Consider the following 15,793-nt stretch of genomic DNA (forward strand, 5'->3'; position numbering starts at 1 on the left):
TTTTCCCTTTTTCACTAATTGTTAAAAATTTCAAATGTGATCAACGTAATAAAATAGATTCTTGGATATGCACCTCTGAAATTTCCCTTTCTCCATGCTTGCTAAAAAACTTGGTTTTAAGCCTTGAATGTGTGCAATGATGGCATAGAGTCGACGAAATACTACTTAGTTATACACATGTACTTCCACATTCCCCCTGCAGAAATTTTAACGAATTGGTACATGCATGTTATAAGTGGCCCCCCATACATGTGTTTTCAGACTTGTTTTTTTTCCATATTCTGATGGTGTCCCATCTGTCATCCATATTTTGAAGTGAAGATGGTGAATGCTTGAATTTTTCATGTTATGTAAGTACTGCATTGAAAGCATGCCTGCTCTGAATCGAAGTGATTCTGGAAACACTTCTCACACCCAGTGTTTTTTTTCAATTATTATTGATAAGCAGGGCCTTCATAACACTATGAGCAGCATCTTATTTTAGAATTGACAAGCACAGATATATTGTAAAGCTAATTTCTCAATGGAACACTTTTCCTTAGACCACCAGGGGTCCCCTCATGGTGTATGATCTGCCTTGGAGCAGCTTCGTCTCATCTCTCGTTTTTAGCCAAAGTATCACTCTGTATTTACTTAATCTTGCAAATCATGGTATCCAGACCAATCCAGACTCATGGCAGGGCCATTTTAGCAGTGTCAGGGAGTAACTATACCAATTTACAAATAGATTCTCAAAAAACATAGTATCAGTTCTCCTTATCATGGTCTTCCCCCCCATGCACTCTTGTCCGGATGAGGGCGCCCACTCATTAAGAGGACCCTGGTTCTATGGGTGAATTTGATTCATTCTGAAAGTTATCACTTCTTTTCCCATCATATTTGACTAAAAAAAAAAGCTTCATTTCCTCACATCTGAATTTTTTTTCAACGCTCTCCTTCAACTTGATTTTCACTAGTGGTACCCTTGGAATATCTCAGGACCACATGGGAGAGGGGAGGAAGAAGGCAAACAACCCCCTTGTTTAGAAACCTGGTTAGACACTCTGGTAAAATTTATCAGAAAACCTGAGTCCAATGCGGATCACAGGGAAAGAAATCACAGAATTTGAGCCATTTAGTTTTAAAATCAGATAGATCCAGTTGGTTGCAAAACCAGGTAAGTGAAAAAATCGGTTTCACAAGCAGATAGATCAAGATGCAAGTAGGCATAGATTCCATACCTTGGTTGCAAAACGAGAAGGATCCAAAAGAAAAAAAATATTTTTCTCACAAAGCAATATTTATACAGATCTAGAAATTGGTAAAGACCTGTGTCTATCTAATACCAATACCAATTTGCAAAAAAAATCTTTCATACCTAATGCAATTAGTTTTTTTGTTTCTCTTGAAAAATTTATCAAAAGTGATCCATCACAGGGGCGCACGACCTCTAGCCCATGGGCTAAACGTAGCCCGCCAAGGGGTTCCATCCAGTCAGCGAAAGAAGTCCCGGTAGATAATTATCAACACAAGACCCGATGAAAATGCCTAGACTGACCATATTTCTTTCATAAAAATATGGGAAATCTGTATCCATAATGGGATATCGCCAATTTATCGCAAAACATTATCAAATGCAAGTAAAGTTGCCAATTATAGATTTAAAAAAAATTGTCAATGGCAAGTTGCCATCTTTCACTAAAATTGCCAAAAGCAGGAAATAGCGGGCAAAAACACAAAGAGGGAATATAGAGTAAAAATGTAATTCATCAAAAAGGCCTGTATAATGTTTGATAAATATAAGTTATTTAATAATGACTATGGTAGTCATAATTATCATGAAGGTAACCTTAATTAACTTTTGATTTCAAAAATTCAAGTCTTGTTGGAAATAGGGGGGGGGGGGAAACAACATTTTTATCAAAAAGTTGGGATTTCGTATCTGGCCCGCAAATTGAAAAAGTTGTGCACCCTTGATCTGGTTTTGAAACTAGATGGCTTATTTGTGAAGTTAGACACCACAAGGGTCTGTCCAGCATAAATTTGGATCAGTTTTCCAGACTCTTCAAAAAATTCCGGATCTGAAAAAAAACGGACCCTTCACAAAACATACAAATTAATAAAATCATAAATTTGGCATTTTATTTTGTGATTAATATTAATCAGATTATTTTGCTTCCCTATAAAATTAGTCAATTTGTAATAACTCAAACTCCAATAGCTCGAATATCTGTTTAAGTCGAAGTTTTCACTCAACCGCAGAACTTTTTCAGTATTTTAGTGTTAAAATTTTCCCTTAACTCGGAGCTTTCTTCCTTTAAGTCAAAATTTTTGGGAATCGGAGAAATTTATAAAGTAGCATTTAGCACTTTTTATCAATGAATATATTTTATCAATGAAATTTCACATTTAGAAATAGAATTTAACAGATTTATTTGACTGCTTGCAAAATGTGAATGACTTTCTCACAAAAGAGATAAGCAGTAAAAAAAATCACTGCATTTTTTGACAGGAAATAATCCTGTATACACTTTATTTATGATTTGTTTCATTTATACGAGTATCATGTATGTGTCCATTTCCATAATACAATATATGCATGGCTAGTTTATTTCTAAATACAGTATTTTCATTCAATAATTAAAAATATTAAATTAAAATAACTTTTCGAATTTCTTCATCTCCAGTAGTTTGACATTTTTTACTAAAATGATATTTGTAAATAACGGTATTATTTTAATAAATTCTACTTTTCCCTACTCTGGACTTTCCGATAAGTCGAACTAACGGTAACGATAAGCTTTTTTCCACTGCTGCACATTCGACTTATCGAGATTTGACTGTACTTATTTTTCACAAAAATGACCATTTCCTGACAAAAACAGGATCCTACAAAAAAAAAGTCTGGAAAAACCCCCTGCATTATAAAAAAAGATAACAATTAGATCAAATGAAAAAACTCATTGGTTTCTAAAATACTTTGAAACCTTTAATCAACTTTCAATGTAGTTGTGAAAACTTGTAATAACGGTAAATTTAAATAATAAAAGGAGAAAATATTTCCATACTGATTTTTTTTTCTTTTGTCACACTCTCGAAAAAACTTTACAGAGCACTTTGGAGAAAGTACTTTTTTTTAAAAAATAAATGTCAGTGAGAAAAAGCAAAGCATTCAATTCCTACAGCAGACGGCAAAATATACGAAATCACGAAACTGTGAGTAAAAAAAAAATGTTCTTGGCTCAGTTCAATAGATAAATGATCATAAACTAGTGCATATTATCCCGACCAAAAAAACTTGTGGTCTGAGGAAAAAAAAAAAAACATTCTCGGCTACAAAAACACAGCCTTAGTCAGGAGGTCGTTTCTCAGAGAACTTCTTGGTGAATTCTTCCGCATTCTTGAAGAACTTCTTCTTATCTTTGCTGTATTCCTCAGCCAAATCAGCTCGTAACGGATGTTCAGGTTCTGGATCATTCACCAATGCCACCAAGGCCTGAATAACTGAATGAAAATACCCAAGTTTCATAAGAAAGAAATCCAAAAATTAGGAATTGAAACAATTGAATGAAACTAACAATTGAAGGATTCAGCCGAATAGCAAGTGTACATGTTTTTTTTGGTTTTTTTTAAAGTTCAAAGTAGACACCATAAAAGTCATAGTTGAATTACGGAAACACTTTTTTTGCCTCAAAAGAGTAGCAGTGTGTTATTCTGTCAGGGATTTCCAATGTAAAACCTCTCGTGAAACCCTTGATAATTATAAGGCTATTCCACAGAACCCTTGATTATAATGAGGCTGCTCTACGGAACTCAAACAAATTTTTTAATATTTATTCAAAAAAAGTGCGTGTGTACTGCCGTTCCCAACAGCATCATAGCCTCCAGGGCAAAATGAAAGAGGGCTGGCTTAGGCACCACTGCTTAATTTATATATTTACTGTCATAAATTATTATGCCAGATTTTATCGTGTAAGTCCCTATGCAAATGAGGTCCCCATATTGTGCTCGAGTGGGACTCGTGTGTCACCCCAGATGTCTTAAAGTACGCAAAATTCTGCCATTTAGGAATCCTCACCTCCAGTGCATGAAAATTCCCCCCTCCAAAGAAAAACATAGTTTTTACAACTTATAATTTCCTGATGAAATGGAAAATGAGATTCCTGAACTTCTGGTTTGAGTATTGTATGTTAAAAAAAAAGTAATGCTACTGTTTCTATGTTGTTTAGTTATCTATGTGGTCTGACTTTTTCTTAAACGACACTATCTTGTTAAAATTCAAAATAAAGAACAGTTTTGCGAGTATCAGCACAACAATAAAGTTTTCTTTGAAAGCTATCTGGGTTTCAGGATATTTAAGGGTTCTGTGGTGTTTGATTATGCGGGACCCCATAAAAGCTGTCATGGAACCTCAGGGTTCCACGGAACACCGGTTGGAAACCCATGACATAGACTAGAGATGGGAAGAATACTCGACTGCTATTCAGTATTCAGCTGAATATCTGTGTAAATCAAAGCACAACAAACTATTATAAAAAAAACTATATTAATTGAAATATCCATTTCTGTAAGAGAGACTACATGAGGATAAATTTCTAGCATAGGTAAAACATGAAACTCTGAAAATAGAATCTTACTGTAATAAAGTGGAAGTGAGCATGAATTACACAAGTTCATTAACTGAAGGATGTACCAAGACAAGAAACATATTAAGCTACTGAAAGAGGCAAAAGGGGGCAAAGAACATTTAAAGAGGAAAAATAAGAAAATAGGTCATAAATAAAAAAAATAAGTTGAGAGTTAATAATGGCTGACATTTTCTTGATAAGACATAAAATTGTAACAAGTGTTAAAAAAATTGATTCTTCAAATAATATTAAAATACAATACAGTAGAACTTGGTTAATTAAAATTTTGGATAATTTGAATGAATTCCCCTTTTACGAACTGCCCCCGAGTTTTGTATCTAAATAAATGTTAAAATTTCCTGTTTAATTCAAATTTTTTGGATAAGTCGAAGTTGGAGGGGGAAAAACTTGATTTTTGTATCAGCAAATTTAGTTTGGAAAAATTCTAAAACAAGTCACAGACATTGTTTTATATGAACAAGTTGTTAAACAAATTTTAAAACAAGAGTTTTGAACATTTTCCTCTATTATTTCTTTGTTGATGCCCATTCTGATATTGGATCAGCTGAAGTGCATCAAGAACGTGTACCACTTATATCGATTATGTTCAACCTATGGATCAAGGTGTACTATTCGCAATCTGAATCTTTTTATAGTCAAAGTACAAATTATAATACATTAATGAAAGTATATTTCATTCACAGCATAAGAATGACAAGCAAAATTTGGAAAGCAGTTTCATAACAGATGATCATGAATTGTTTTCATAAACAAGGCTTTAAGCATGGTCAAGAAATTCTACAGTAATGTTGATTCAAAAACAGTAGCTAAGATCAATTATAATTATGAACAATAAAAATTTGGGAAATAGTTTCATAATTGATAAAATTTTAATAACTGATAACTATTTCCACCCCTCCATGTGAATGTTGATGATTAAAGTGAGATATAGGTGGCTTTTTTCTCAGCCAGAGATATTGGAAATGGTTGACATTTCATTATGGTTGATATTCATAATGGTTGACAACATTATATATCAGGAAACTGTTATTTTCCGGATATTTTTGCCGAGGCGAACTCGGAAAGAAAAGTTATATCTCGGGCTGAGAAAAAAGCCATCTATATCTCACTCTAAAACCATCCCATTCCTGAAGTTAAGAGAGGCTACTAATGCCTCTACTTCAGCGCCTAACATCACAGTGCATGAAATAAGGGAGGCAGGGTCATGTCTCCAGTGGTGTAGATGGTAGCATGTTTGCCCGGTATGCAAGAGGGCCTGGGTTCGTGTCCCGGTGGAGACGTGATGACTTTTCTTTCCGAGTTCGCATCAGCAAAAATATCCGGAAAATAACAGTTTAGTTGATGATTAAGTTAAAATTTGTAGCCTTTTTAGATCCAAAATAAATAAATTGAATAATTTCAATTTTAGATAGATCAGGGAGATCCCGTGACTTTGGACTGAATTAACCGAGTTTGACTATATACCATCGTTAAATTTGATTGTCAGTACCACAACAATAAAAACCTTTCAATTACCACAGTTTTTAACATTTATTTGAATAATAAATTGCATAATTGAAATGCAATATTTAAAATTACCAATTTCATTTTCAATTAAAAACACCAATTTTATTTATAATTTTGATGAATTTTAAGGAAATAAATATTCGGCCAAAATGTCAGCCGAATATTCAGTATTAGGCCAAATCACTATTCATTCCATCCCTAACATAGAAAATTGTTCAAATTATAGAACTCCGGGGGAGGGGGGGGGTGATTGCAGCTATATAGTGTAGTAGTATGATGAAATTATTTTACACAGAAGTAACTGTATGAAATGAAACATCAAGACACTAATTTCTAACATTTCATTTTATAAAAGAGCACATGAAAGCGCTAATCATCAATGGGACCATCTTTTGATGCCGTTCAAGATGGGCCCCTGTCTCTGCCCTGGTCATAGGTTTCACTGTACAGTAGACTCCTGCAAATCCAGCACATATCAGACCAGGGTGCGTCAGATTACTGGAAGTCAATTGAAAAAGCCTATTTAAATAATATAAATTTCTGCGCACAGACATAGTGACATGTTTTTCCTTTCTGTACTTGAACTGGGACAAATAAAATTTAACATAAAATCAGACACATCTCTCAAAGTGGGATGCTTGATCACAGTATTGATAATCCATTGTTTTTAATGAAAAAAAAACCTCACTAAGTCAGCATGGCAACAATAAACTGCACTCATTCATTCATCTCCAACTGCTTGTCAAGGAAATCAATATTTGCATTCCGATATGCAGTATAGACTCTCACTAATCCATGCATATCAGACTAGGGATATACCGGATTACCAAAATTGTCAGATTTCTAAAAGGTACACACGCCGTTGAAGAAAATCCACCTTAAATAACGTAAACTTCTGCTTATAGATACACACAGGGGCCCATGATTTTAGGCCCACAAAAACTTCCATTGTATTTTTGACCTCTCTCAGTTGCCTACCCTCCCCCATATCAATGTAAAGCCTTGGACATACACCGTCATATTTTCCTTCTTCATACACGAAGAGAGCCAGCATGAAAATGTTGGATTACTGAACGGGCCGGACTGGTGCATGGTTGGATTATAGAGTCAACTGTATTTATTTTCTCCTGGCCATTTATCAATCACACAAACCTATATATGTAATATATGTGAGAAACGGCATAATTTCAAACATACACAGACATCTATAGCATATATATATATAGATAAGAACTTCTAAATCTAAAACCATAGTTAAAGCGCTATCATTGAAATACCCATAGCTGCAATCTACTGTTGATTGTAATTTTGACAATATTTACTATGTTCACAGGCAAATTACTTATTCATAAATCAGAAAAAACCCAATCTGAAATAACGCTTTACAGGTATATCAGGGTTCCCAGCAAAATCTGCTCTATCATTTCCCTGACCGAATCTCAAATGTTTCCGCGTAAAACTCTGGAAGAAATATAATTCAAAATTTTAACCTTTTTCAAAATTTAAATTTGAGTTTGTTTTTTTCCCTTCACAGAACTTTTCCCTGACTTTTGCTAAATATTTCACATTCTCCCAACTTTCCAGAGCACTGGGAACCCTGCATATCAAATTCACATCATTAACTGGTGACCATGGTAATTCCACAAGATGCCCCCCCCCCCACTATTCGATAACATACAAAATTTTTTAATATCAGAAAAGAGTCTATTTTTGAAACAGCATAACTGAAAATATGATTTAGAGTAGTTTGATTAAGTCTGAAGTCTTTACACAACATAATTTCACAAATAAAACCACATGAATAGTTCGGAAGGAGGAGAAAAAAAAACTAACCTTGATCTGTTTTTGTTGCAGGCTTCCAGTTCTCAGCACTGATTATTGGTAAGCAAACCTGACCTTTCTCATCAATATTTGGATGATAAATTTTGGTCCGAAACGTTATCTTTGGAGGCTTGAATGGATATTCAGCTGGAAAATTTATTTCTATTCTAAATGCGCCCTTGTTATAAGGAGCTGAATCCTGAAATTGAAAAAAAGGAAAAAAAAAAAAAAAAAAACCACATACAAATGTCTTATAAACCTTCAAAAGTTACAGCGAGTCAAAAAATAAACAAATTAATGCTGCTAGCCAGACAGTTGAAATGAAAGTGAAACCTTTTACTTCAGCTGCCAAATGCAATGCAAAAATTTAAAATTTATCACATTTGAAAAATTTCTAAATCAATGATTTAAAATACAGTCGGACCAGCTTATAACAAAGTTGAAGGAAGTGGTGGAAATATGTTTAAATAAACTTTGTTAAAGCCAAAAAGGGCATTGGTAAGTGTCTATCAAGGGAAAAAGAAAAAAAAAGAGGGAATTATCAAATGCAACAATGCACAACAGCAAAGTATCTGGGTCATTCCATTTTAAATCATCTAGCAAAATGCCAAAATGAAACCCATGGTCACACTCATCTGCAGATAGATAAAATCAGGAAGAACTCAATGATGTTTGATAGAAAACGTTGTTATATATATGCAGTGTCACAACTAGGCAGGTGCAACAGATGCACCTGCATAGGACCCACTTGGAAAGGGAGCCCCAAGAATAGGCCTAAAGGGGACCTAAATGCAAATTTTTGTACAGGGCACACGAATGGTTAGTTACCACACTGTATATACGCACACTTTACTAAATTATTCACCAGGTACTTGCAAATACTGTAATTTCCTCAGTATAATTTGCTAATGTAAATTTTGCTACTACGAGAATTTACTAATTCATGGTGGTGTATAATTTGCATGCAAAAAATTCATTCACCAATAATGAAATCTTTAGGAATTTGAATAAATCATTGAAAAGAACCAATTAAAATATTTTTTTTTCTGAGGTTGAAATAGAAATAAAGAGCTGCAGATAAACAAAATTCATGAATTATATGCAAGAAAATATGGTAATCTAAATACAAAACCCAAGAAACATTGAGAAACTTCATTACATCAATGCTCCTAACAAGCAGGTCTGACATTATCACCTAACACAAGAAATGGTAGATTCCCCTCAGTTCAGCATTAATAATGAAGAACCCACAAGAATTATTGATCCATGTTTCAATTCAACTTGTGCTTGTCATAATGCGATTCAAAATTCAGCAAATGAGTTCCCATCAAACATTTACACAAGCTCCCGAAGGTCACTCACTCATAAAAAAAATGTTGAAAATCAGTAGGTGAAGTGAATATAATAGCTATATATAAAAGGTCTTTATAGAAATATTTCAAAAGCGGGTGATGCCATACATAAGATCATTGAGGGAGGTAATTATAGTCTTCATAAAGGGGGGGCCTATAATTTCATGAAAGACACCAAGATTCCAAGATTTGTAAAAATTATTTGATCCTTGATACAGAAGTACTGTTAAAAGCAGGGGGGGGGGGGGTCTGCCCAGACTTTTTTTTGTAGAGACCTGTTTTTGTAAAAATGATCCAACTGATATTTTTGCTAACTTGTATTTTGTGAAGGGTCTGGAAAATGGACTTGATTTTTGCTGGACAGGCCTCTGATAAGTTACAACCTCAAAGACGCCACTGTACTCAACTGTCCTGGGAACCAGGCAATTGGAAAAAATCTCTCTTTTGAGTGAAAGTGGGGTCTCTCTCGAAAAAAAAATATTAAAGTATGGTCATCCTCCCCACATCATTCACTGGTGTCCCTGTGAATCAAATAATTCATTTCTGAAAACATGTTCAATCCAAAGGCTCATTGAGAAAAACATTAATTTACTAGCTTATAACTAGGTTCTTTTAATTTTATTGTCTAGTACTAGAGAACACATCCCATGGGATGTGTGAATAAAATGTTTAGGTGGGTCCTTTTCCGAAAATTCCGGGTGTGTGACGTGCTACAGCGCCATACAATCAACATGAAATAATTCTTTTAGAAGCTTCAAAGAAAAAAAAAACCAATTTCATCAACACAAAGTGGTGCCCCTTCCCCAATCCATCACAATTGTGGGACAATATATTCCATTGCATGCCTAACTAGTTATTTCATGTACATGAACAGTCCTGAGCATTTAATAGTGACACACAGAGGTAAATTACCATCCCTATTTTAACCGATTGTGGGAATAATTTTTATGATACAAATTTGTGAAAGCATAAAACAGAATTTCAAAAAAAAAAAAAAAAAAAAAAAAAAAAAAAAAATTATTAGCCAGCTACACCGTATTATTTTAAGAGCCACACATATTTCCCCAAGAAAAATTTCCACTAAAATTATCTCTTTCATTCTAGTGAACCCCTATCTATTTCACTGTTTTCTTTTTCATTATCCTTTGCTCACAAATTAAAAGAAAGAAAAAATTAGGTACCAATGTTTTTAGTTGTCATAGCGAGCTGGTCTTCCGGGAAAAGTTTGGCAAATAGAAGAAAGCTTTTTTGGGCAGCCCAGCCCATTTATTTTTCAAAATAAATGGCATAAAAATAATGTCTTTAGTCAACTCCCTTTTTCATGTCAGTATACACACAGAAATAAAAATTTCGAAAATTTTGTGTCGTCCTCACACCCAAATTTAATGGCTAACAAATCAGATTTGCAGGCCCGTCATTTAGGGGGGGGGGGTGCTTTTGAAAATACACTAAAAATGGTGTGTGTATATATATATACATTGAGTACATGTGCTTTCCCCCCCCCCCCGGAAAATGTTGACAGTCCTGCAGATTTGTCAAGTTTCTTACTAAACCCTTTTTACTACCGTTCTTTTACTTCCAAAGATATTAATGCAACCTTTTCGGATCTGAATGCTAATTTTTCGAATGAGAAACATTTTTCAATTCTGTATTAAAAATTTCTTTTATAAAAAACAAATTTCAGCAAATTTTTATTTTTTCAATTTTTTTTCTGTGAAGAAATAATTCTTTTAGGTTCCATTTTTTTTTAAGCAAAGGTGATGGTATGGGTATATTCATTTTACAGTACTATTTTTTCCAGAATTTAATTGCTGAATTCTATGTAATAAATCACATTTTTCCCAGAGGCACTTTCTCCCCTGCAAGCCATCTTAAAAAACCCCCTGAAAATTCAACTTTAAATGCTGCCTTCTGATGGAGACCCCACAAACTTCATATTCCCCATATTTCTAACTCAAAACTTACACAATCCTTCAAGTCAGGGCTTAACTCCCTGAGATTAAAAGAAAAACATTTTACAGTAAGAAAAAGTAATCCACACATTTGTGGCACCAGGGTCGGTCTAGAAGCAGACCTGCCAACCCTCTAGAAAGTTATATAATCCTGTAACTTTCGTATGAAAATCCGGTAACGTACCTTTGAATGTTAAAAATTATTTTATGGACATAATAAGAATCAAAATAAGAATACGTAAGGTCACCATATTACCCATATTTTATGAAACATAGCACTATGTTTTCTGTTTATCATTTGGTGCCCGACTATTCTAAAGAGTGCTGTTTCTTCAACGATGCTTCCACGAATTTGATATTCACTGGACACTTTCGTTATGTTACATAATAATTTTTTTTATGATCATTAAAATTGCCCAAGATTTGTAGAAGCCTTCAATTTTCTTTCCATCGACGATATGTGGAGCAATAAATTTAGAATTTTGTCCACAACTGGCGATATCCCATATTTCCCGTTTTACAGGTTCAAATTTTTTTGTAATGTCTGCTATGAAATATGGTCAGCTTAATAAGCAGAGAAAATACGGTGACTGAATCATTTACCACCCATTTCAAGATTAAACACTTTTTTTCTATGTGTTTAATTTAAAAAAAAAAACCTGAACGGCCACCATGTTTGCTTATGTCATGTAAGGCTTTGACCACCTTTCATACACGCTACCTGACCTGGAGTTTGGGTGGTGCGATATTGCAAGAGCTTTTTTCCATGTAATGGTGATGGTGGCCGCTTTCTAAAAATGAAAACAGTTGCAGCAAGAAAAATTGCAGACTCAATATTTAATTTCTTCCGACATTCCTGAGAATGTCATGAAATCTGGTATTGCCGGGCAAAATCCAGACAGATGGCAGCTCTGTGAAAGGGTTATACATTGACATTTATCAGTGTACAAAAAATAGTTAACAGCAATTGCCATAAAATATACAGGTACTTACTGGTACTATTAGTCCTTGCCAGGTCAGAATATTTGTATCATCCACGATAATATCTCTAAATGATTTCATCCCAGACTTCTTTATATCCTGCAGCTCCTAAACAGATGAAGGGGGGGGGGGGACACTTTGAGAATCAACCAGAACACAAACAGTATTACAATATACCTAAGACAAATCAAATGCTGGTAATATATATATAATGCTACTAATAAATTTCAAACTTTGTAACAGCTGTACATGTCGATGGGAAATTTCAGCAAACCACTCAAGGACAACATGGATTTAAACCCACCTTAACCCTTAAAACAATCCAAATAAAGGCAAAATCCAGATTTTTTTCATTCCTAATTGGTAGCTCCCCACCAATAACTGACCAGTACAATTTTTGTACATAAACTGTGCTTATTGCACTGTTTCTTTTTGCTACTTCAAGAATACTACCAGAAGTAGATTTAACCAGGTGCATGCCCGGGGCCCTGACTTCCAAAGGGCCCCAAAAAGCAAAACTTCATTGTTTTCTAATTTATAAGAGACCCAATATTTTCTTTTGCACCAGGGCCCCCGACCGACTTTAATCCACCACTGAATACCACTAACAATCAAATAGTTACATAGGCGCCAATTCACAGACTTGAAAAATCTGTAGCTTCTCATACGGCTACATATTTCACATTAAAGAAAACATGTCACAAATAAAAGGGAAAACCAAGAAACTTTTTTTAGTTGCATTGGGTGACCATAAGTACATCCTGTTTCCTGGGACAAATTTTTCGTGGTTCTGATTTTTTTAGCAATAATTGGCAACTTTGCTTGCTTTTGGCATCATATTTGGCAACAATTACAGATTTTTTCTACTTAAAATTCTGATTTCCCATATTTTTCCTGAGAAAATGTGGTCAGCCTGGAATTGCAAGGACTGAAGGAATATTTTCTTACGGGAACTTTTCCATTTGAACGAAGCACAATTTGAGGGCTTTTACGGATATTTCTATGAAAGAAGATACGAAAAATCAAAAGAATCCGATTTCTGACCGTAAGATTTTAATAATGCTGAAAAATCAGAAGCATTGGCACCTACATAGTTAAGACTGCCAATATAGAACAGTTTCAATTGAATCATCCCCCCCCCCCACTAATTTACATTCTAATTCGCAGAAATCATATTGCGCTAGATCTTGTTATTGACGAGGTTAATTTTCCATGGTTTTTATGGTTAAAAATTTAATTTTTCTGGCAATCCTTACAGCCAAATCAGTCTTTGCTGGTATTGGCAACCTTTTATTGGTCCTATTGGTACCCTTTATTACCTATTTTTGTCTTATTTAGCTTCATAATTTCCTACATTAATCATTTGCATGTTGTTTTAATTCAATTTTTTTATGCATTTCCCGCACATTATGACCGGTTTTCACATGTTGGATTGATTTATGTAATAAATTTACATCTCCTGTGTGCTAGTGTAAATTAATGGTTCCCACTAATAATAGCATTCTCACTTGAAACATTTTCCCGCTTGATACGACTTATTTCCTTCATGGTCTCACAAGTTTTACTCAAAAATCATCGAGATTTCCCATTGAGAAAGCATTTTCATGCTCACATTTTTTTCCCCGTAACAGCTTATTGAAAAACATTATCAAAGTGATCTTGTAATTGACTGCTGCAAAAGATGAGTACTTATCATGAAACAAAAAGTTGACATATTTGCGGGAAATTAACCCCTTTTAGTTGTTCACATGCTTCATAGGTCACTCTTTTACTCACTCACATGTTCACTAACTCTCTATGTCACTGACTAACATATACCGCTCTTTGGGCAAGCGCAAATTTATGGTCGCAAAAACAAATTTTGTCGCCCTTCTCCCATTCTATTGATTTTCTTGGTCATTCATTTCTCAAATTTACTGCCCTGGGCCATAGCTCACTAGCGCCCCCTCCCAGTCAGTGCCTGCTTAACACATGTTAAGCCCTCGCAAAAGTTTTATCTGCTTGAAATTTTTCAGTTTGTGTGGGAGGGCCTCAGAAAAATTAATTGGCCCTGGGGTGTCCCATGATGCTGTGTCCCCACTGCAGGATACTGAAGGCAATTATTTCGGCGCCCCGTGTGATGAAGGATGTTAAAGGGTGAATTCGGCGCCCCCTCTAGTCCTGCGCCCGGATGATACGCTTGATAGATCAATGGTGTTGTAATCGGAATATCACAATATATAGGATGTGTCGGCATATAAGTGAAGAAATCTTACAATATAATTCCTCATTCAGATGAGTTATTTCAGTGAAAGCTTTCGAATTCGTTACGAGTACCGGTTCCAGCTCCGGAGAAACGCCGCCCTTCGAGATCATAGAAAAGGGGCACCCGGTATATACACAAATTATAAACAAATTAGAGGCCATTTTGGATTGCATACCGAATTGTATACAATGTCGAGAGGAATGGCGAGGATAAAAACCGAAAAACTGAAACAACAAATGCAAGGTACCTTTTGCAACCGCCTAGTGGCAGCCATCCTAAGATATTATATGCGCAGAGGACACGAAGCTTGAAGTTGAGGAGATAAGCTTTTTTTCCGCTTCGAATGGAACGCTTTGCGTCTTTTTCTTTATTCCGAATCAAACTCCGAATGTAAAAAAAATTATAAACGTCTTTAATATTCCGATTCCGACGATGCCCGAATTACGAAGATCAAAACTCAGTCAGTCATCGTCCGCTTCCATCGCCATTGAACATAATCACAGATGAGAGGTGGCGATCAGAAAAAGGAAAGAAACAAAAAAAACAAAAATAAAATAAAAGAAATTCCCAAAACATTTCGTCATTTTCACCCGAGAAGATGGCAACACTTTCTTCCAGAAGTTGGGAAAAGTATCCGAATCTCCATTAAATCTACGGACTTTGTCAACGGCTGAATTTCACAATTGATTACGATTGGTTCAGTTTTGGTTTTTTTTAAATTTCATACAGATCTAATGTGTGACGTAAAAGTGAGTTTGTGGTGGATGATTTCATGATTTTTATCCCCTACTGACTATATTTTCCCGAGAAAAATACGGGAAGAAAAGCTACCAATTGCTGTTGTAATCACCAATCACGAGAAATTAAACATTACCTTGATGACCATACGTTCTGTGTTTTCCGGGGCATTCCCTTACTTTCACTTAATTTTGGCCATTCAGACGTTTTTGTAAAAAAATGTCCCGTTCTTTCACGTATTTTTAACAGAGCCACCTGAATTTTTAATCATGACTGAAATTAAAGTTTGAAATTATTTTTCAGTTCGTAAACTATATTATGATGATTACAACAATATATAAGAATATTCATTGCACATGTCTGTAACTTTACTCCGTGGAATTCGTTTTGACCCACTTCCCATTTGCAGTGATGTTCAATTTCCTGCCAGTGATGCTTCATTTCAGTGATTTATGAATACGCTGTATCTAATCTCAATACATAACTTTGATTTTTTTTGCATCATTTTGGTGACAATCGGTGATGTCCAATATTATGAATCCCTATTCCCCGCATGCATCTCGAGGAAAA

The 15,793-nt window shown here is 34.8% G+C and overlaps 1 protein-coding gene across 1 annotated transcript; it reads right to left on the reverse strand.

The window, feature by feature from the left end:
- Positions 1–2,955: 2,955 nt before the first annotated feature.
- LOC149089985 (ubiquitin-conjugating enzyme E2 L3) lies at positions 2,956–15,138 on the reverse strand. The gene is made up of 4 exons (XM_089231779.1): positions 14,733–15,138; positions 12,253–12,348; positions 7,968–8,154; positions 2,956–3,483 (listed from the first exon to the last, which is right to left on the reverse strand). Exons 1-4 carry the CDS (start codon positions 14,757–14,759, stop codon positions 3,329–3,331), a joined length of 465 nt encoding a protein of 154 aa, XP_089087905.1. The 5' UTR covers positions 14,760–15,138; the 3' UTR covers positions 2,956–3,328.
- Between the last annotated feature and the right edge of the window lie 655 nt (positions 15,139–15,793).

This window comes from Pholcus phalangioides, unplaced genomic scaffold (genome assembly GCF_987345545.1).
Source record: "Pholcus phalangioides strain wild (caught in Gottingen) unplaced genomic scaffold, Ppha-v1.0 ptg000001l_1, whole genome shotgun sequence".
In the NCBI taxonomy this organism is placed as follows: domain Eukaryota; kingdom Metazoa; phylum Arthropoda; class Arachnida; order Araneae; family Pholcidae; genus Pholcus; species Pholcus phalangioides.